At 37.7% G+C, this 21250-nt stretch overlaps 2 protein-coding genes across 8 annotated transcripts; one reads left to right on the plus strand and one right to left on the minus strand.

Annotated features, from left to right (window-relative positions):
• The first annotated feature begins 360 nt into the window (after nucleotides 1-360).
• LOC109081589 (NACHT, LRR and PYD domains-containing protein 1 homolog) lies at nucleotides 361-9317 on the plus strand. The gene is made up of 11 exons (XM_019096576.2): nucleotides 361-760; nucleotides 992-1240; nucleotides 1343-1405; nucleotides 2441-4148; nucleotides 4935-5012; nucleotides 5133-5207; nucleotides 5355-5498; nucleotides 5592-5747; nucleotides 6351-6440; nucleotides 6855-6965; nucleotides 7616-9317. The coding sequence occupies exons 1-11, from the start codon at nucleotides 748-750 to the stop codon at nucleotides 8838-8840; spliced, it is 3912 nt and encodes a 1303-aa protein (XP_018952121.2). The 5' UTR covers nucleotides 361-747; the 3' UTR covers nucleotides 8841-9317.
• On the minus strand, nucleotides 9089-19687 carry LOC109081590 (G-protein-signaling modulator 2-like). Of its 7 annotated transcripts, none has more exons than XM_042710875.1 (16): nucleotides 19489-19687; nucleotides 19177-19202; nucleotides 16814-16943; nucleotides 14631-14852; nucleotides 13928-14063; nucleotides 13243-13382; nucleotides 13028-13151; nucleotides 12810-12925; nucleotides 11890-12045; nucleotides 11571-11679; nucleotides 11261-11390; nucleotides 11025-11113; nucleotides 10733-10906; nucleotides 10277-10436; nucleotides 9935-10164; nucleotides 9089-9804 (listed from the first exon to the last, which is right to left on the minus strand). In XM_042710875.1, the coding sequence occupies exons 3-16, from the start codon at nucleotides 16873-16875 to the stop codon at nucleotides 9655-9657; spliced, it is 1998 nt and encodes a 665-aa protein (XP_042566809.1). In that variant the 5' UTR covers nucleotides 16876-16943; nucleotides 19177-19202; nucleotides 19489-19687; the 3' UTR covers nucleotides 9089-9654. The 7 variants fall into 7 exon arrangements, with proteins under 7 accessions (XP_042566809.1, XP_042566826.1, XP_042566819.1 ...); XM_042710892.1 differs by having other exon boundaries at nucleotides 14631-14871; XM_042710885.1 differs by lacking the exon at nucleotides 19177-19202.
• Nucleotides 19688-21250: the final 1563 nt, after the last annotated feature.

A 21250-nucleotide genomic window follows, 5' to 3' on the forward strand; every position in this document is an offset into this window, starting at 1 on the left:
TTATCTCAATGATGACAAATGGGATTAAAATAACTAAACTATAAGGTAATATTAACACACAAACAATGCATATAACAGAGGAAAGTAAAGCAAACTATTTATTTTTATGAATAAAAACGTCTTCAAATCTTCACCGGAAGGCCCATTTACAACATGCATCAGAAAATGAATAGAAAGATCCACAGAAAAAGTTATATATTATAAAGTATAACAACAAATTTAAGCTTCAATATAACATAATACAGTTGTCAATAACTGCGCCCCTCACTTCCGGTTCTGAAACTGCTGGTGCGGGTCCGCAGCAATCCACTTCCTGTTTTTATACAGTCTATGATCCGCCTGTGTGATCGAATTCAAGCCAAACAGTGACAACAGCGCCTACTAGGGTCACAGAATACGATGGTTTAGCACTGTTGACGCGGGTTTAATCGACCACAAGAACGTGAATTTTACCAGGGGAACCCTGCCATAAAACCTGAATTTATCCCCGAGAAAGAGATTTGTACCAAGGGACCCCCATCGAAATGCGATTGGGCTAGTTTTGAGTAGCAATTGAGCGGGATTTTTTTGTGAAAACCTGGCAACCCTGGTCTATGGGTGGAACAGCGAATATGCTGCAGCTCTTTTCGTTAAACAGAGTGAATTTTGCGCTTTTATGTTAGAAACATTAGATTTAAGTAAAAAGTTAGTACCTGGCTGATAGGCATAGAATTTTTATTCGCGGAACAAGGTCTGTTATCCAACACGATGAGCAGCTTTGGTAAGTGAGAGAAACGGCGCGATCTAAATAACTTAAGTGGCAAACTTAAATAGTTTGAAACTCTAACTTTCTACTTTGTACGTTACAATTAAACCATTAACCAATTTATTTTTCATAACGATGGTTTTTTTTTTTTTTTTTTTTTTTTTATGTACATTGTTTAGATGTATACAAATCATCGTAAGCTACAATGTATGATAATACATTTTTATTTATTTATTTTTTGCCCAGAGGCCCAGTTTGTGGATAGAAACCACGCTGCGCTTATTCAGAGGGCCACCTCAGTGATGGCAATAGCAGATGAACTAAAAAATAAGGGTATGCTACATCCTGAAACATATTCAGAGATCATAGCTGAACAAACCAACCAGGGCAAAATGAGAAGGCTGTTAGACGCACTACATTATGGAGGAGACATAATGAAAAAATCCTTTTATTATGCTCTGAGAGATCATGAACCATTCCTCTTCAAAGTCCTGGGTAAGATAATCTACAGTTGCTATTAATTAAACACATTTATAAACGTGAACCTACCAGTATGGGTCGTCTCATGTGACCTGTCCTGTTGTTCATGATTATCAGGTGATTTCAGCTGGAAACACAAGCCTCCTGTTCATGAATCTAAAGTAGCAACCAGACATAAAAGTGAGTTTTTCCTGTTATTATCAGTATAAGTCACTTAATAGACTTCTTCAAGCCCTTAGTTAAAGAGATCAACATTTCTATGTGTTGTCTGGTTTGAGGATATCCAGAGCTCTTTGTGGCTTTGACGTTTATTTCTGAATTTGCCAGTTTCTAGATAATCACCCTGCATTAAATTTTGTTATCAAATTAATCGCATGCTTAGCTTTTTGTAATATGGGCAATGCATGGGTGATATAATAGAGAGACTGATAACAGCAGTCAGAAGAGAGAACGATGTCAAATTTGCCATCCCTCCCATAGACGCTGCATTAGAAACACCCTTGCATTAATGTAATTTGATGCCAAGGTGCTATAATACAAAGAATAGTGTTATAAATGTACATACATTTACAAATATGAAAAACTTTTGAGGATTTACAATGCTAATGACGGTTAAACGTGTCATCACAGTCCATAAGTAACAACACTCAAAATTGTTCTCCAAAAATAACAAGACTTTAGAAGGATCTCTGAGCCTTCAGAGTGTACATTTCGAGTTTTTTTTTTTTTTTTTTTTTTCAAAAGGGGAAGAAAAACAGAAAGGATTACAGCAGTCAGAGAGAGAAAATATGTCACTTCTTAAGCCACTGCATTAGAAACATCCTTAGCCAGGCAAAACACTAATATTTTGGTTTTCGTAGTTTGTGAAGAAACCTGGTTGAGACTGTGCACACAAAATGACAGTGTTATATTTTCATATATTTAAGTTTGATCTGTAAATTGTAGGGATGACGGAGACAGTATGATCAGGATTAAAGCGTAAGGGCAAAAAAGTTTTCAAGTTGGTCACATGGATTCTCAACACTAAAGAACAAAATACTGCTTGTTTTAAAAAGTGACTTCTGTTTGAGCTGTGCTTTATACATCACTATGCTATTGACAATAGACAATGGACCTAATTGCTAATGTGACTACGTCTTGATTGTTAGCCATTTCATTTTGTGGGCAATCATTTTTAAAACCATTAATGCCAACATTTGTTATGTTTTTCTGTAGGTTGGATTGAGATGATTCCTAAGTATAAAGCATCAGTCATTGATAAATGTAAGTTTGTGATCGACTGTAATCTTCCATCTGTTGAACATGTGGAACTGACTGCCCGTTATACTGAACCAGTGATCATTCAGAAGAGCAAAAAACGAGATGAGAAATACTATCGTGAATCAATGATGTTTGTGCATCATTTTGGACGAAAAACAAAACCATCATCTCAACTGTTATCAAATGACAAGAATCAAAGCATCAGAATAGACCAGCTGTTCAGTCCTGACTGTGATGGAAAAAAACCAAAAACTGTGATTCTCAGTGGAGATTCTGGAAGAGGGAAATCTTTCATGCTACAGAAGATCATGTTAGACTGGGCTTCTGGAGAACTTTACTCTGAAAACTTTGATGTAGTTTTTCTATTGAAGTGGGAAGAGGTGAAGTTTCTTTCTCAGGAGATGAGCTTGAATGAGCTCTTGAGCTGGAGTTGCAGCTTAACATCAGATCATATGCCAGAGATTCAAGAGTTAACACCAGAGAAAGTCCTCTTGATAATTGATGGAATTGATGAGTTCTTTTTTGATCCACATATTCAGATATCATCACCCACTAATCCATCGCAGAAAGCCCTACCAATGGACACTCTTAGGAGTCTGCTGAATGGACTGATTCTACCTGAGACTTTTCTGCTGGTTACTACCAGATCAGCTGCTCATGCACTGATCAGTCTCCTCAAGGGACCTCAGCGTTTCACTGAGATTATGGGCTTCTCTGAGAGAGGGGTGCAGGAGTACTTCCAGAAGTTCTTTCAGGATGAGCAACTCTTCAGGAAAACATATGAGAGTCTAAAGACAAATCAAACCCTTCTGACTGCCTGCTCTGTGCCTTTGCTGTGTTGGATGGTCGGTTTTTGTCTGAAGAAACACTTAACCGATGATGATCATGTGATGAGAGAACTAAAGACAACCACCTCCATATATGTGCTCTTTGTGTCCACTCTACTGGAGCATCATGGTCACAGTCAGTCTGTCTTTTCCACACTGAAGAGTCTGGGTGTGCTGGCAGAGGAGGGGATGAAGAAGCATCAGGTCTTTTTTGATGAAAGGAGTGTAGCCAAGACTGGCTTAGATCCAGCTACTAGCGTGTTCTTATATAAAGATAGTTTGAAAATAAATAACAGTCAGGTGCCAGTGTTTAGGTTTATGCATTTAAGCTTTCAGGAGTTCTTCACTGCTCTTTCTTATGTTTTAATGGATGAGGAAAGTTCCTGGTTGAAAATAAGGGAGCTGCATTACTGCTTGGAAGAAATCTACAGGCCATCACCAGAACGATCAAATCCCAATCATTCCATTATGCTGTTTCTCTGTGGTCTCTCAAATGAGGAGGTGAGCAGCTCACTCTTTGAAAAGATCAAGTGGACTGTTCCTCACACCATAATTCTGAAGCAAGATCTGCATATAAGAGCAGTACATTTTGGATATCAACTGCTATTTGCTCTCCACTGTCTGTATGAGCTCCAAGATAAGAGATTTGTCAGTGAAGCTCTTATACCACACATGGATCTGTCTACCATTTCCCTGAAGAGCACAGACTGTTGGGTGCTGCTGTACTGTCTTCAGTGCTGTCCACACATCAGAGACCTGGACCTCATGAACTGTGACTTGACAGCTGAGAAACTGAAGATTCTTCAGCCAGCACTCCGTATGTGTGAGATTCTGAGGTCAGTGTATATATATGTGTGTGTGTGTGTGTGTGTGTGTAAGTGCACACACACATACACACATACATTATAGATAGATAGATAGATAGATAGATAGATAGATACTGTAGATAGATAGATAGATAGACAGACACATAAAACACATAAAATATGTCCACCAAAGGGGCAGTCGTGGCCTAATTGTTGGAGAGTCAGACTTGTAACCCAAAGGTTGTGGGTTCGAGTCTTAGGCCCAGCAGGGATTGTAGGTGGGGGAGTGAGTGACTAGCACATTCTTCCACTCTCAATACCATGACTGAGGAGAGACCCTTGACCAAGGCATCGAACCCCCAACTGCTCCCCAGGCGCCACAGCACATGGCTGCCTTCTGCTCCGGGTGTCAGTGTGTGTGTGTTCACTACTCAGTGCTGAGTGTGTGCACTTGGATGGGTTAAATACATAGCACAAATTCCAAGTATGGGACATACTTGGCTTCACATCATGTCACTTTCACTTTCAAGTCTGTAGTGCTCTATATAATACAAACTGTGTGAAAGCATCTTTACAGTGATTAACAGGAAAATATCAAGAATCAATTATGGGTACTCAACTATGGAGACTGTTTAGATTCTGCCCGAAAGAAAATAATGACATCATTTAGCTCAAGTCAGTTCAGTGTTGATTTAGTTCAGAATGATAACAGTGTAAAGTTCATCAGTCAGTTAGTTAAATATAATAAAATATTGAGTAAATAAATCATTTAAGTAAAACATTCGCTTTATAAATTCTTTTTGTTTTTGACTCAAGGTTGTCAGTGGAGCACCTGTCAGAAGCTGGAGATTTGATCCAGAGTCTTGATGAATCAAAAATCTTGAGCAAGCTGAAGTAATTCATACAAACTGCATCATACCTTCCATACAGCCATATAAAAATATCAAATGATTGACTTGAATATAATAATTTATTAGTCGTTTTGATAAGTTTATCTGTCCTTCTGACATGTAGTGCTCAAGAAGATGAATACAGTGCTGAGAGTCCCAGATGGTCACTTTACCTGTCGGTCACTGTTGGAGTTGTCTCGTAAGAAACTATTGCACATACACTCTTCCTTTTCAAGAATAACTAGAATAATTATATATTCTTATAAATATGATGTATGTTTTGGAACACTGCAGTATGGTGCTGTTATCAAATGTACATCTGTACATCTGTGTATCTGTCTTTCAGGTTGTCTTTGAGCTCCTCAGAGAGGAATCTGTCATTTCCAGCAGTCTTAAGCATCAATCTTATATGTCCACAATCAGAGATCTCCAGCATTGACTGGACACTCTTCTTACAGAGACTCAGCAAGACAGGAAAAGTAGCAGAAGAGTAAAAAGAATATTAATTTTGCCATTACTCGATTTATCTTATCAGTAGATTTGCTGTTATTCATATATTTTTGTGTAAAATATATTTTTGCAGCTCTTCAGCTCTTGATGAGCATGTCAGTTTGCTGCTGTCTTCATTTCACTCTGTGGGTTTGAAGACACTGGATCTGAAGCTGGTCAGTCTGAATGAGAGCTGGGCTTCTGGGATCATTTCCCTCATCCAGACCTGCACCAGTCTACAACAGCTCAGGTGAGAGGATTTGTCTTAATTCATGTTATTGATTTCTTCTCAAGGAACAGTGGCCAAATAAAGTTTTTTGACACTTTAGTCACACACTAGGTCAATTCAAAGTCATCTGAGAGAAAAAAAAAAAAAAAAAAAAAACCCAAACAACAAATACCAAACTGTCATGTATGTGCCAGTGAGAGCTAGAACAAATGTTTAAATGAATAAACACTTCAGTTTTAATCTCTTCCTGAAATCAAGCTATTGTATGCCTTCAGATCACTAGAACTTTTGCATTATTTTTAAGACCGAAGCTCTAGTCCCCATTTGTTGTAATTGCGATCATTTATTTTCTTCAAAACAAGTCCTTTGTGTTAATTGGAAAATCAGTTTTGAAATGTTGAGACTATCGCTCTATGTTAAAATGCAGCAATTCCACATTATAGAATTGTTCATTATACAGTTTCTCTCCCTCTCTGTGCTGCAAGCTAATTGAACTGTCACTAGCTAACTAAATTGTAAAAAAACTCAATGAATTGCTGTTACAGTATTGTCATTGTAAAAAACACATTTTTATAGTATATTATTGTGAATACTGATGATGTTTGTGTAATTTCATTATTGTAGTGTCGGTGTCACTGGATTGCTTTTGGAGGAGGGGCTCATGTTACTGAAGAAATCGCTGACAGATCCACACTGCACTGTGATCATTGAAGGGTTTGTGTGCTCAATAGCTGTGCAAACTGACCTGTCTAAAGATACATTAAGAAGCTTGTTTTTTTTTTTGTTGTTTTTTTTTACTTCGTCAAGACCACAAAACAAATGATTTTCTTGCACAGCATGGATAGAAAATATGGAACATAAAATCTACAAAACTTCAGAAATGTATCTTAAATGTTTTTAAATTAGTTAAGTTAGTGTTAAAATAATCCAGAATGTTCCTCATGTTTTAATTAAATATTTCACACACCACCAGATATTTATTAGTTGAGCTACTGCGCTGCAATTTGTGATTTAGAAATACAATCAGCAATAACATGGTTTGCTTTTCATATCATAAAGGTGACAGTATGGCCTTCTGTTAGTATCTCTGGTGCCTTTATTTATTTTGTTTTCTCATTCTTTCTCAAGGATGAAATGCAGTAAACCCACTGACCAGTGCAAAAAACAGGACTGGAGTCACAGCTGTAATGAGAAAGTGAAGATTCACTTCACACCAAAGTTTTTGGAAAAGCTGGAAGAGTGAGATTATTTTATGTTCTTTCTTTTTTTATTAGGCTAAACATGCACCAAACATGTAAGGTATTCACTTCAGGTAAACATATTAATAGATTATCACCATACTGTCTTTAATTGATTAATCACATTAATGCATTAAGACAATTGTTTTCTAAATTATCTTGCATAAGGCATTGAATATACACAAATTAAATTAATTATAATTAAATATACAGTGCACACAAATTTGCATTAAATTTCTAGAACAGCAATCAGAAAATTGGATAAAGCCTGTTTCAAATTTTTTTATAATTAAAAAAAAAAAAAAATTTAAGAGGGGATTTTAGGCATTTCTATTTATCATTCCATAAATCAGAAAATACTGTCAACTGTCAGAAAAAGGCATAAAATATTATAAATCAGGCAAATGCTATATAAACAAAGCCCTCTGTTAAAACCTTCAGAATACGGACAGGGAAAAAAAACTGAAGTTTGGTGTATGTACGTGCTAATGAAGTGGAGATTTGTCTCATTTTGTTATTGTTATTGAAATATACAGATGCAAATAGGTAAAGTGTAATAAAAAAAAAATATTTAATGTGTAGCTGGAAAAGTGAGATCATCTCATCACTGTATACGTTTCTCTTTCATACATTTATCTTTATCACCTCTAGGCTGAACATCTCAGAACCGTCTGGACTGAATCGTCACCCGCTCCCATTGTGTCAGTCTTGTGTTCACATTGGTGATTCTGATCATTGGGTTCAGGTGGAGCCGTCAGTCTGTACAGATGAAGGAGGGTCAGAGTTCAGGATCAGCACTCCGGCGGGTCGATTCGAGTGCAGCAGGACCAAAATGCGATGGGTCTGTGCTGGTGACGTCACTCTCCGGTACTGTGCAGTAGATGGAGGTTTCCTCAATGCAGAGCTGGAGAGACTTCAGTGTGAGAGAATTGGACCTGTGATTGATGTGACGGTGATCTCAGGGAAACTGGAGGAGGCCCATCTGCCTCATTATGCCTGTTTAGCAGAGTCAGACCCCTCTCTTAAAGATGAAATAAAGGTCCTCAGTGTTGAAGAAGAGGGAATATCCTTGGAATCCGTGGAGTTGACTCGTTTTCATGCTAAAATACTCCAACCATATTTTTCTCCTAAAACGGTGCTTATGAAACTAGGGATAGCAGTGAAAGTGCACTGCGATCTACTGATCTTCATGACACACAAAGACCCCATCATCCTCCATGTGTATTTTTTCCCAATAGATTCAGTTTTTGAAGAAAAAATTAAAAAAGAGAAAACATTTATTCATCAACTCGATCTTTCAAGACCTGAAACCCCATTAGAGATGAAGAAAAAACACAGACTTGAGGTTCCTGGTGCTTCTGTCCAACCTGAAAAAATCAAGCTAAGAGGAGACATCAAGCCAAACTTTTTTGTGGTCGAACTTTCTGAGGTCGAACTTTCTGCGGTCGATCACATCAATATGACTCTCATCCGAGTGGATGATCAGAAATCTGTCTGGACTGCAGAAATTTGCAAAGCTTTGTTTGGAGTAAAGGTTACTTCTCAATCTAATTTGTTTCAAACTGGACAAAAGCATGAGATACCACAAGTAGCTGTCAACTTTGATGAAGTTCAGTTTTTTGATAGAAATTGGTCTAAACTTATTGAAAGGATTAAGAATGTGGACGCCCTAGCAGACAAACTGTGTCAGATGAAAATCATTCATGAAGAATTATACACTGAAATCATACTTCCCACTTCAACCAGTGAAGCCAGCATGAGGAGGATCTGTAGCATAGTGCGTAAAGGTGGTGACACTGTAAAAAAAAAGTTCATCTCCATTCTTCTGGCTCAAGAACCCAACCTTTTAAGTCTCCGGCCTGTACCTGACTCTTAACCTTTTTTGCTTGATGATTATACGTTGTGTTTTACATTATTTGTGAAACTGTAAACTTCAGGCGACCAATGCACTCGAGAGCTCACCCTACTATACTGCAGCTTTCGGAGAACAGTATTTTAGTAAATCATCTTCACTGTTAGAATTAAAGAACATTCAAATGCTCTGCTTTTCTGTAAAGATGAAATGGGGAAAAAAACTGTCGCAATACATTTCTGATAAGAACACTGAATAATGTGAATGTAAAATTACTGTACAGGTTTTTATTTCTATACGTTTGTGTTGTAAATTTTACTGTATCATTCACTTTTTAGATACATTTATAGTTTGACTACTTTTATAAACTAAATGTGACATTACAATAAAAATACAGTGAGATTTTTTGTCACAACTACATATAGTTAAATGGAAGGTAACTAGTGGTAGTAACAATGTTATTTAAATAAATACAAATAAACCTGCAGTTTTGTATCAAAAGATGAGTCATTGCAGTGATTATGATCAAAGCAATACATCCTAAACTCAAACAATCTTTAAAATCCTTACAAATGCAAATCTGGTAAGAGCTTAAATCTAATAAAAAAAAAGTAAATGTTATTTACAAAGACGTTTTTCCCCCCTCAGAGTTGCTAAGTACAGCTGTACATAAAATGGCATTCATAATCACGTAGGAGACAGGACACAGTTCATACTGATGGCATGTTACCCGACCATCATTGTGTTTGTATTACCAGCGTGAGGTTTGCAACACTTGTGTGTATGAAAAAGAGCTCATTTCTGATTATGGTGTTTAGAAGCGTATGTGCATGTTTGTTCAGCGGCAGGAGGGCAGTGTGACTCTCTGCTCATCCATCCTCTTGGCCTGTGAGCGGATGATGAGGCTGAAGAAGTCTTCATCCGGGACGGTGAGGCCACGGGTGAAGGGCGGAGGAGGGGCACACCTCTGATCATCCAGACGAGACCCCTGAGAGATACAGAAAAGAAAATGATACAAATGGCTTTAAACAAATCGACTCTCTTTCCTACAGTTGCTATTTTGCATTTTTTTTTTTCACTCGTTTTTTCTACTCTGGGTAATTCAAACACGTTCTCACCTGACACTTGACGAGCATGTCAAAGAACTGGTCGTCGGGTTCGGTTGCGTCTGTGCTGGCCATGACCTGGCTGAGGATCATCTGTCTGCTGCTGTGTTCGGATAGCGTGCGCAGGCCGGGCAGACTGTTCCCTGTTCCTGCCCTCTGCTCGTCCAGCCTCCTGCCCTGAGCACTGGCCAACAGTCTGAGGAACGGCTCCTGACCTGGAGACGCAGCTGACTCCGAAAATGCTGGATAGACAGAGACACGTTCAGCTATATGTATGACAATTATGTTATTTTAAATGCTACTTGTTTGAATATTAAAAGACAAACATAATGAATAATGTGAAAGTAGACTAACATTTCCTGATGGTTCTGGGTGGGGAGGCGGACCTAGAATTGACAGACAGGTGGCTCCTCCCATCCTGTAAGGCACACCGCTGGTCATCCATCCTGTTGCTCTGGAAACGACTCAGCAAGTCAAAGAAGCCCTCGTCTCCTAACATGTCTGTACTCCCATGCTGAGGTCAAAGGTTAAAGGTTAAAACAAATGCCCTCTGAAGAACTGAGAACATACTCAGTTTTGTAACCAGTACTTTCAATTTATGACCTTTTCAGACCTTAAGACTCAAATGCAAGTCAACTATAGGTTAACTTCGGTTATTAGATGCAATGTTGTCCGAAAAGGGAAGACGTTTCAGATGTGAAGCAATTTCCATTTTGATGAAAGATTACAAAATCTTTTTTTTTGGATCAGGAATGTCAAGTAATAAAGTAAACACAGTCTTATTCTATGGGTTTTAGTAAATGTGCTTACATTGTTCTGAGGAGCTTCCCGTGTGTTGCTGGTGTCCTGCAGGATTTTACTGGAGCTGTTCTGCAGTTTGTGCTTCTTTCCTCGGAAACGATTGACAAAGGAGAGCTTTGAGGAAGACTTGCCCACTGAAGGTTTGGACTGCTTGAAGAGGATGTCACTGGTCCACTTCTGGCCCTGCCGGACAGACATTACATTACTCAATGAATACTGATGCTGAGATTTGAAAACAGATTTATGCTTCAATGACCTATGAACTGATGACTATAATTAGAGTTATGAGTCAGATAAATACATTTAGATTAGCGTTGATCTTGTCAGGTGTGAGTTTCATTAGCTCTAGGTTCTCCATACTGTGCCGTCGGCTCATTCTGGGTCTGGCTCCTGGAAAAGCAACAAAACAATCAATCAGTTGAAAAGGTTAAATGCAATGGCCACATACATTATTCCACTCATTAACCCTACAGAAGAAATTGAGATATTATGGCTTAAGGCTGTGCTTGTGTGCTAGTGTTTGATTGACTGCTGTACCATGCAGGTTGTTGTCGATCTCTTTGTTCTCAGAAAGTACTGAATTGTTTGTGCTGTAACTGAGGCCGAGGACCATCTGAAGATCTGAGACATTCAGGCGAGCAGTGAGTTCCCCGCTACGATCACCAGTCTGTAAACAAGACAATCAGAGCATTTAATTAAAATACATCCTAAGAACATTAATCATTTCTTCTATTAAAAATGTATATAACCCTGCTGCAGTTTAAAGCAAGACTTTTATAACAGATTTCCTTTGAAACAAGGGTACTTCCAGATATGTACCTACTGATGGGTCTATAACTGCACGTACCTCTTTTGCTATTTCCAAGTGTTTCTCTGCAAAGTGCATGGCCTGGTCATGATTCCCTAGTGCTGTATGTGCGTTTCCCAAACTCCAGCAGGCCCTGCCCTCTCCGATCCTGCAGAAAATAAATTATTACACTTATTGTAATTATTTTTTTCTACATTTAAGTATTAACTACTACTGGAGATAAATTAATATTATGGCTAAGACAATTAATTGGCTCATATTCTGCCATTTTGAGATTACTGGCATCAGCAGGGAATATTGGGTATATATCAGTTGGCCAGGCCACTACTAAGACATGATTCCTGGTGTGTGAGAGCACCTGTCATTGAGGTACTGAGCGATGTCGAGATGCTTGAGATGGTAGTCGATAGCTCTCTCATAGTCCTGCAGCAGTGTGTATGTGTTACCCAGACTGTAGCAGGCCTGAGCCTCCACCGCCAGATCCTTCAGCTGCCGCGCCAACTGTAGAGCTTTCCTGCATTTAGAACACAATCACTGTCAGAGCCCAAATGATGTTCTTAGTCTTTCCTTCCTGTGATAGGGTGGCCCAGAGAGAAGCTACAAGAGGTTTACATTGACTTAAATGCCAGATACAGTTTGTTGTATAACCAAAATACCAATAGTATCCAGAAAAAAAATGCATAATGTGGGACTTCCATTTAGATATAAATGAGCACAAAGTGCACAGAGACTTTTATTTTGAAATGTGTGCCCTTTACTATTTCCAGCTACTCATTCAAACAGAGGAGGGAGATCAAATATGCACTCACAACCATCTACATCATATTACAAAATAAAAGCCATAGTCAAAATTCATCATCAGTAGATCATAAGCAACTGCCTTTTATAAAAGTGTAGTATTCACTGATTGCAAATTGCTCTGAGACTATGGAATGTCTAACAGTGCCATATTTTGACTTTGAACATGTAGCACTAACATTAATTGAATTATGTCATAGACTTTAAGTTCAATCATCACATTAGAATGTATCGAAATTCCTGTTTTTCCATTCTCAAATTTAATACCTAATAAAATTATAATTACAACATTAGTTAAAATATTTAAGGCTTTAATTGACCTTTAATTTGATTAAACTGAAATGAAGACAAGTTGACACCCTGGAACAAAATCCATATATCAAACCCTAAGCCTATCCCAATAGGCCTGTAATGCTCTCTCTTTCTTTCTCCCTCTCATAATAAATCAACTAATCAATAAATAAATTACATTGCACTCACCAGTAATGTTCTGCAGCCCTCTCAAACTCCCCAAGGAATATACAAGCGTTTCCCAGGTTGCAGTAGGCTCTCCTTTCTGCAGACCGGTCACCAAACTCTTTAGCGATAAGCAAACGCTGGAAGACAGATGGATCACACACAGTGCATTGAGTGCTTTTGCACAGCCTTACACTGTTTTTGGCAATTACCATAATCAAATGATGACGCAGATCACTCACCTGTTCATGAGAGGCCATTGCATCCCTGAAGTTTCCTAGTAGGTAGTATGTGTTGCCCAGGTTTCCATAAGTTCTGCCCTGTGCTGCCCTGTCTCTGAGTTCCTTCATGATACACAGATTTGCTCTGAACAATTGGAGAAAAGAAGAAGAATGCAAAAAACACTTTAAAAGTCATGTAAAAAATGTCCACTCATGTGAGTGTTGGTGGTACTCACTCATAGTACTCAGCGGCTTTTCTAAGTGCTGTCATGACCTCCTCAGGAAAGTCTCCAGGTTCTGCTCCACTCCAGCAGATGCTCTTCCCTTTGGCATGGTACACATTTCCAAAATTATAAAGTGCTCTGGCTTGCCCCACCTTTAGGAAAAAAGAACATAAATTAAAAGAAAAAAGTACTAGTACTACTAAACATGTGAACCTTAAATGTTAATGACTTACTTGGGTGCATCTTATACAAACTCAATTGTAATTGCATTTTTTATTTAATCTCACAATTCTGACTTTCTTAATCAAGCTCACTGACAATTTACAACTTTGAATTCAGGGTAAATAAACACCTGTTAATTTATTCATCTAATTTACACAACTGTAAGATATTTAGCAGTGATTATTTTACATTTACAAAAAGTTTTATATAACTACAGCATTCACCAGACCCTGTGTGCATCTATTAATTTACAAACTGTTGACTGTTTGATTTGTCTGTTTGCAAAATAATTTTTTCCAGTCAATTTCAGAGCTTTCTACAGCACTAATATAATCACCTCATCAGAATGAATCGCTAGTGTTGTAGCATTTGCAAGTGTCTCGGTATAAAAGCATCAATGAATAATGCAAAATAAATAAATGCAAATATATTATGTTCCATTATGTCTATTGTATACATTAAGCGAATCACTCACCTTGTCGCCCAGTTCCTTAGCAATATCTAAATGTCTCTGGCAGCAGACCACCGCTTCATCAAAGCGACCCAAAACCTTTAATGTGTTCCCCAGGTTACCGCTGGCTTTGGCCTCACCAAGCTGATCTCCAGTGGTTCTGAGAGAACAAATCATTGCTGTCATTAAAATTCAATTCAAATATTATACAATCCTAAAGAACATGAATTATTAACACAACCGAAACACCTGGCATTTACACTATCACACAAGTCTGTGTCAGTAATTCTTTTTTTGCTGTTGTTGCATCTGAAAGAAGTCAGATGCTCACCAAGGCTGCATATTTAGAGTAATAATGTGAAATATTTTTTACAATTTAAAATAACTCTTTTTCTATGAATATATTTAAAATTATTAATATATTTATTACATTTCTATAGTAATTTAAAGAGCTGAATTTTCAGCAGACACTACTCAGTCTTTAGTGTCACATGATCCTTCAGAAATCATCTTAATACGCTGATTTGCTGCTCAAGAAACATTAAGTGTTAGTATCAATGTTGAAAACAGTTGTGCTGGTTTAACATTTTGTTAAACTCAGGATCTATTTTGGACAGGTATTTTGGACAGTTCTATTTAAACTCAGGATCAAATGAATGCATCCTTGTTGAGTAAAACTACTAATTTCTTTTAAAAAAAATTATGAGTTAAAGTTGTGCAACTATACCTAGTTAGTGTAAGATCATGGTGGTGGAACTCCAGAGCTTTGCTGTAGTCATGCAAGTGAAAGTAGGCATTGCCCAGTTGACTGTAGATGGCACTCAGAACCTGCAGGTCTTCTGTGCCAACCTGCATGGCAGCCTCGAAGAAAGAAACGCCGGCGCTATAATCCTCCACCTTACACAGACGCTCCCCCTCCAGAGCCAGGTCCAAACAGGATGCCTCCATCCTGCAGGGGGCAGCAAAAACTATTTTTATGAATGGTTGAGCTGTAGTTTTAATGTCTCTGCATCAAACATTAGTAGAAATAAATCGAGGTAGGATGTCCTCATTACAGAAACTCATCATTACAGAAATCAAATTTTATGGATCTAACTCATAGTCAAACACTGGGAAAACTTGATGACTGTAAGGTGCTACCATAACAGACCACTGATTTATTTGTGCTGGGAAAGTCACATCATGCAAGATCTCTTTCTTTATGTATTTTTTAGTTTTGAAAAAGGGGCAGTTTGACATGAAACTTTGAATAAAAATAAATAAAAAGACATCTTTGTGTGTAAACCACACACACACAAAAAAAGTGGTTAAAAAGTTTTTTATTTTTGGGGGCTTGTAGGATATAATTTATAACCAATGAATAACAAAGTTTTTGGCACAGAATTTCAGAGAAATAATACTTTTTTACACTGTTATTTCATTGCATGTTAGAGTATATATACACACAACAATATGTCACACATCAGCTGTGTGAATTATCATATTAGTGAACTAATACAGGCCAGTGTAAAGGCATAACACTCCTTACAACTTAATTAAAAAATATAAAGCTATATGGAAAAAAGACTCAAAAATTCATTACCAATCAACCTGACACGGAATAATATGTGGCAAATCAATCAGGCCTTGCAAATATTTTTACCAGTTATCCATAATAGATTAATCTCATTCCCTACACATAATAACGAGTCGGTCAGAGTTTGTAGAGGCCCTACCTGGTGCCTTCACGACTCACACAATCAAAGAAAACTGGACATGTGAAAGGCATCTAAAATGCTTCGATGTTTGCTTAAAAAGTCCTCCGATGGGGCTGTGCTCTCTAAAACCAACCGTCCCAAACACACATACATCACGGTAAGGCTGCCAATCAACCCAATTCTTCACCAGGAATTAAATCACTGCAAACTCATTGATTTTTAAAAGGATATTCTACACAGCAGTTGTCCATCATGCAACATCACATCGGATGTCTTTGAGGGCAGAGGTTGAAGATGGCTTTGGCAAAAACTGTGGTGCTCAGCACTTGAACAGCTAATCTGATTGTGTTTCTGCTTTCCACTGTTATGTGTGATTAGCGTGCACACAGAGAAGGACACTACAGAGATTAGACCCGCTGCGTTTGCTTCTGATGTCATAAAACTCATTTCATCATGTGACTGATTAATAGACTACACAAATCAGAGCGCTTTCATTTAGAATATAAAAACTGAAATAGATCTGAATAAAAGAAACTCAGAAACAGTGATTGTAGTTTGTTTCTCATTAAAAACTGGTCCCTGGAAATTAATGAAAAATTAGTATAACTATGGTAACCTTAAAAATCTACTTTGTACATTCAACAGCACAGCAATGCACTGACAATGCCAATGTCATGGGTTCCCAAGCAAAGCAAGTAATGATAAAATGGATACCTTGAATACAATCCAAGTGGATAAAAGCATGTAAATATTACTATATGGATTGCTAACAATGTCTGAGTAACAGATGTTTGCAGAGGACTGACTAAAAGATAAAAATTAACTCAGCTCATGGACTGCAGAACAGTAATATAAGCGATTGTCATAAATGATTCACAGTGTTATTAAATATTAATAAATATAATAATAAACTGAGGCACAACTGTTTCTCTCTCTTACACACACACACACACACACACACAAAAAAACCTCTGCATTAATACTACCTTGGAAAAGCCTACTTCTATCCTTATAAGTTTTTTAGAGATTAAATCAAAGGAGACAAAGGACACATTTATGGTCTGTTAATTTAATACAGTGCTAAATAAAAACTATGATTAAGTGGAAAGTGAGTACAATTTTGGTCCGTCTTTATGAATGAGTTAATACTGGTCTAGCTCTAAGGGTGCATTACAACTGAAAAGAAAACATAATTCAAGTGTTGCATGCCTACCTGTAGTGGACAAAGGTCTGGTTGTCATTCTGCATGCTAACCACTGCACTGCTCGCAGCCATTGAAGAGCATTATGAAGTACTGATCCGAGTCAAATCCAGAAAGTAATCCAACAGGGAAGAATAGTGAACTGTATCCCAGAAAAAAAAGGTTAAAAAAAAAAATTGTAAACACTTCCGAAGTGTCACTGACACTTTGCAGTGGAGTCCAGTGCGCTACAGATGAGCTAATCCAGACTAATATTCACCACATGGTTCTGGGAAGTATGTGTTTGTGTGAGTGTTCTGTCCAGGATGCTCTCTGTGAAGAGAATACAAGACGTGGAGTGTGAAGCCTCATTCTGTGCGTAATGCCATGGCAACACTCACTAAGCAGTGGACACATGCAATGGAGGCAGATATTAAGGGTGTGTATGCCAGCTTTGTGTATGTGAAAGCTAAATCAAGGGGGCCCAACAACAAGAGAAAAAGCAAGAGCAACTGGCCCATAACCACAGTTAATTATCTGCCATGCATGCAGGCCAGTACCAAAACATGAAAGAAAACGCATTCAGGTTTGTGGCAAGAGAAGGGTTTTGTTCACCCTTCTCTAACAAAGCCCCACATATGTAAAGAGAATCATTGAAAAAAAAAAGACAATTTTCAATTGTATGGTAACTGTCGGTCACTTTCAAACATTACACCTCTGTGACATTTGGAAATCTGATTTGTCATTGCCAAACTAATCCAGATATAAGATAATCAGCTTGAAGAACCACAGAGTTCACTGAAACATTTAGGCCCAATTCTACCCCTTAGTCCTTCCCTTTCCCCCTACCCCTCCGTTTCGCTAAAGTTTGCTAACGTCATATCATTACAGAATGCACGATATTGCCACAACAGATTTTCATGTCTGGTCAGGGCGATAACCACCAAAGACATTGAGGAGGGCTAGTACCCCCAATAATTATAAATCGCTAAACCCTTTTCTCAAATATTGCCAATTTGAGAGAGAGTGAGAGAGAGAGAGAGACAGAGATGAAAGCTGCGTGTATGCGCGTCTGTGCGTTTAACAGCGATTTTATCCTCTCTTGCTGGAAAATATAACGCAGCGATTCAGTATTGAAGCGGTTATTAATAAAAGTCGTGGAGCAGCATTGAAAAGTTTCTTTGCTCCTGGATGTGTGAGCTGCACGATATCTGGTGTGTGTGTGTGTCAGTAAGCAGTGCATTAATATAGAACGGTAATTAAATGCTCTAATGCACACCAGCACACCAGTATAGGTGTGTGTATTGTAGGAGCTAGACGACATATGATGACGTGTGAAGGTAAAGTAGTGGAGTCCCAATTCTTAGGGGAATAATTTCCCCCCTACCTCTTGACACTCTGTTTCAAGGGACAAGGGGAAGGGGTATAAAATATAATTGGGATTGGGCTTTAGTCTACTGTATATTTATCATTTTAGAAAGATGCAAATATTGCACAATGTCAGCGTGGTGTGTCATACTTTTCTTGTGCATACTGAAGTAGTGACGAAACCAATAGATATTTTCTTCTGTATTGTGACATGCATCTAGGTATAACAAATTATTACAGAAAAAAATTATAATAATAATAATAAAAAATGAAAGGCAGAGACCTAGTTTTGTCCATCGGTTGTTGATTGTATTTTGTGATGTGGGTGTCTCCCTATACGTTTTCAAACTACTTAAATACATATATAATTATTTTGCAATACACATAAATATATTGTTTTTATGTGTCTAATTAACATTTTTAAATACTTTTATAGATTTATAGTATAGTTATTTCCCTTATTAAAAGACATTAAGTACACAGTCCAATTTTCAAATACTTTTTTTGTGTCAAATCAAAGTCTGTTGTTATTCACCTCATTGTTGGTTTGTAGGTTCATGGCTTTTAACTCTTTAACAAAAGGGGCAAAAGAACAAACAAATACTAAAGAACAAACAATGCATGACTGTCACTTGACAGCTGTTCCTGAGGTGCTCGCAATTTAAAGACCCCTTTTATTCACAAACACACAGTGTGTTGTAAGCAGTACTAATAAACATCTGCCAAATTCAGCATAGAGTTTTCCACTACATTGTGCCAGGCGGATAGGCATTTTAGTCAGAGAGCATTGTGAATAAGAATATCGTAAGAGTAAAAAAAAGTGTAAAAGCCAGTGCAAAACCTATAATTCTGGAAAAACAACAGCAAAACCCCGCCAATGCCACAGTATCAGTCCTCATTTATAAAGCATTATAAAGACTCACCCTTGTCTCACACCCAAAGCAAACAGTAAAAGATAGCCCAGGATTAAGCCAGAAAAATATGTATACAATCCATACTGAAGATATAAAATCACATAAAACACTAACCTTAAATATGCGTAACACTGACAGACCTGAACAAAACCAGAGAGGAAGAGCACAAACATAACTATATTGCTGGTAAAATAATTTTAAATGTTTAACCATATTATCATTTGAGGGCACAGAAGATAACTTATTTTTAAATTAAATAAAAAACAGCGCACGTTCCATATTAATGAAATCATAATATGGTACCTACAAGGTCTCTGCGCGCTTTGAAGTTTACATTTTGGTTTTAAGTTCATATTTTGTTGTGTTAGCGCGTGCAGATCTGTCTTAACGGCCGTTACGGGCTAAACTAACTTCAGTCATACTCACTCAAACTCCTCCGATTCCCCGCCGATCATTCTCTCGGTTCAGTCTCTTACAATCAACAGAATCGATAGCACAAAACAATCAAATCCAATCATATTGTAAAAACCGATGAACTAAAACCGTTTTCGTTTAATTTATACATTCGCAGTCGACCGACCGAAGCAGTGTAGAGAGAACACTGTACACAAATCCGGACATAGGGGGCGCGTGGACGTGACTGAACTGGCCAATCAGAGCACAGAATTCAAATTTAACCACACCCCCATGAATCACCAGTGAAATTTGAATTTTTTTTTATCGTTCTACTCAAAGGATCTACTCTGCGAGGAAAACACTTCTTTGTTTTGCATAATTCCTAAAACACTTAAATGTTTTTATTCGGCTTTAATTGTTAAGTAAGTCATTATCTAGCTATTTTTACTCTTCAAATGAATGAAAGTTTTGGAGCACGGCTGTCGTTCCCATAGCAACCACCTGTTTTACTCCACCCCCGTGCGCGTGTAGCACCTGCCCAAAGCATCAGATACAGCATTTATTATTTAAATTGCCCGAGAAGTTCCTACATCAAATGCTTGAGAAACTAGACAGAAACTTTATTGTACCTTTCTAATAGGCTATGTCATTATTTTATGACATAAAACTAAATATTAACATTATAAATATTATGCCTTTATAAAATGCTTTCAGATAGTATACGCATACTGTATGATCTGAATTTTAACATATCCTCATTTTAATTTGATTTGCAGCCCAGTTTGTGTGAGTTATATTGTTGCTTTCTTTTAAGCAGCAGATTCACGCTTCCAGTGAGCCTTCTGTGACCATCCACTGGAATAATGCAACTAGCAACAATGAAAAAACCAAACTCAAAGCAACTAACCCACAAGCACCAGCCGCAGGCAAGAAGCCATTGTATTTCTTTCTCCAGCTGAAGTACTGTACTACACTGTAACCCTGACAGGGAAATCTGAGCTGGTTTCTTCAGCCATCAATCAGACTTTATAAAAGAGTGCAACAAGAAACATTATTAGGTGGTTTATAGTTCCAAAATGAAAGAAAGTGCTCTAAGATGAAAAAAAAAATGAATTAATGAACAAGTGACACTGCATGTTTAGATAATTTACACTTACATTTATGTACAGTAGATGCATTTTGTGTCCTCATGTCTACTGTCTGTTCAGCAGGTCCACGTGAGAAGCAGTTTAGCCTCCTGAAGTCTCAACCTGTGGAGACTGAAAGACAGACATTCACAGATGGAGCGAGACTGACGTCTGAGCTCAGAGACATCATCAAATCATTTATGCAGAAGGTACAGACAAATTCCACAAGTTAGCAAGATCTGTCTTTTTAAGATTTTACCCTGTGCCATTTGTTGTGTTTTTTAGTTCTTTAACATGCATTTAGCTTTTGCAGAACCTTCTAACGCCCAGGTGTGCTAGGCTACATTTGTTTTTTTCTCTCATTTGCATATAAATGAATTCAAACCATGTGTCACCACCATGACAATGAATGTGGGGGAGCAACAGATGGTAACTGTATTTATAATAAATTGCATGAAACCGTATTCATAATCATACATTGTTCAGACAAAAGATCAAAATTCAGCATGCATCTCAAAAGGGGGAACAAATGTAAATTTTACATCCTGTTTGTTGGATCTCTCCACAGGTGCTAAAGAGCATGATGGAGGCCCAAGATCAGTTGGAGAGGAATTACCTCACAAAAAGAGAGGAGCATCGCGCTTTGGAGATGCAGAACTACAGGC

The sequence above is a fragment of the Cyprinus carpio genome, chromosome A2 (genome assembly GCF_018340385.1).
Source record: "Cyprinus carpio isolate SPL01 chromosome A2, ASM1834038v1, whole genome shotgun sequence".
Lineage (NCBI taxonomy): Eukaryota > Metazoa > Chordata > Actinopteri > Cypriniformes > Cyprinidae > Cyprinus > Cyprinus carpio.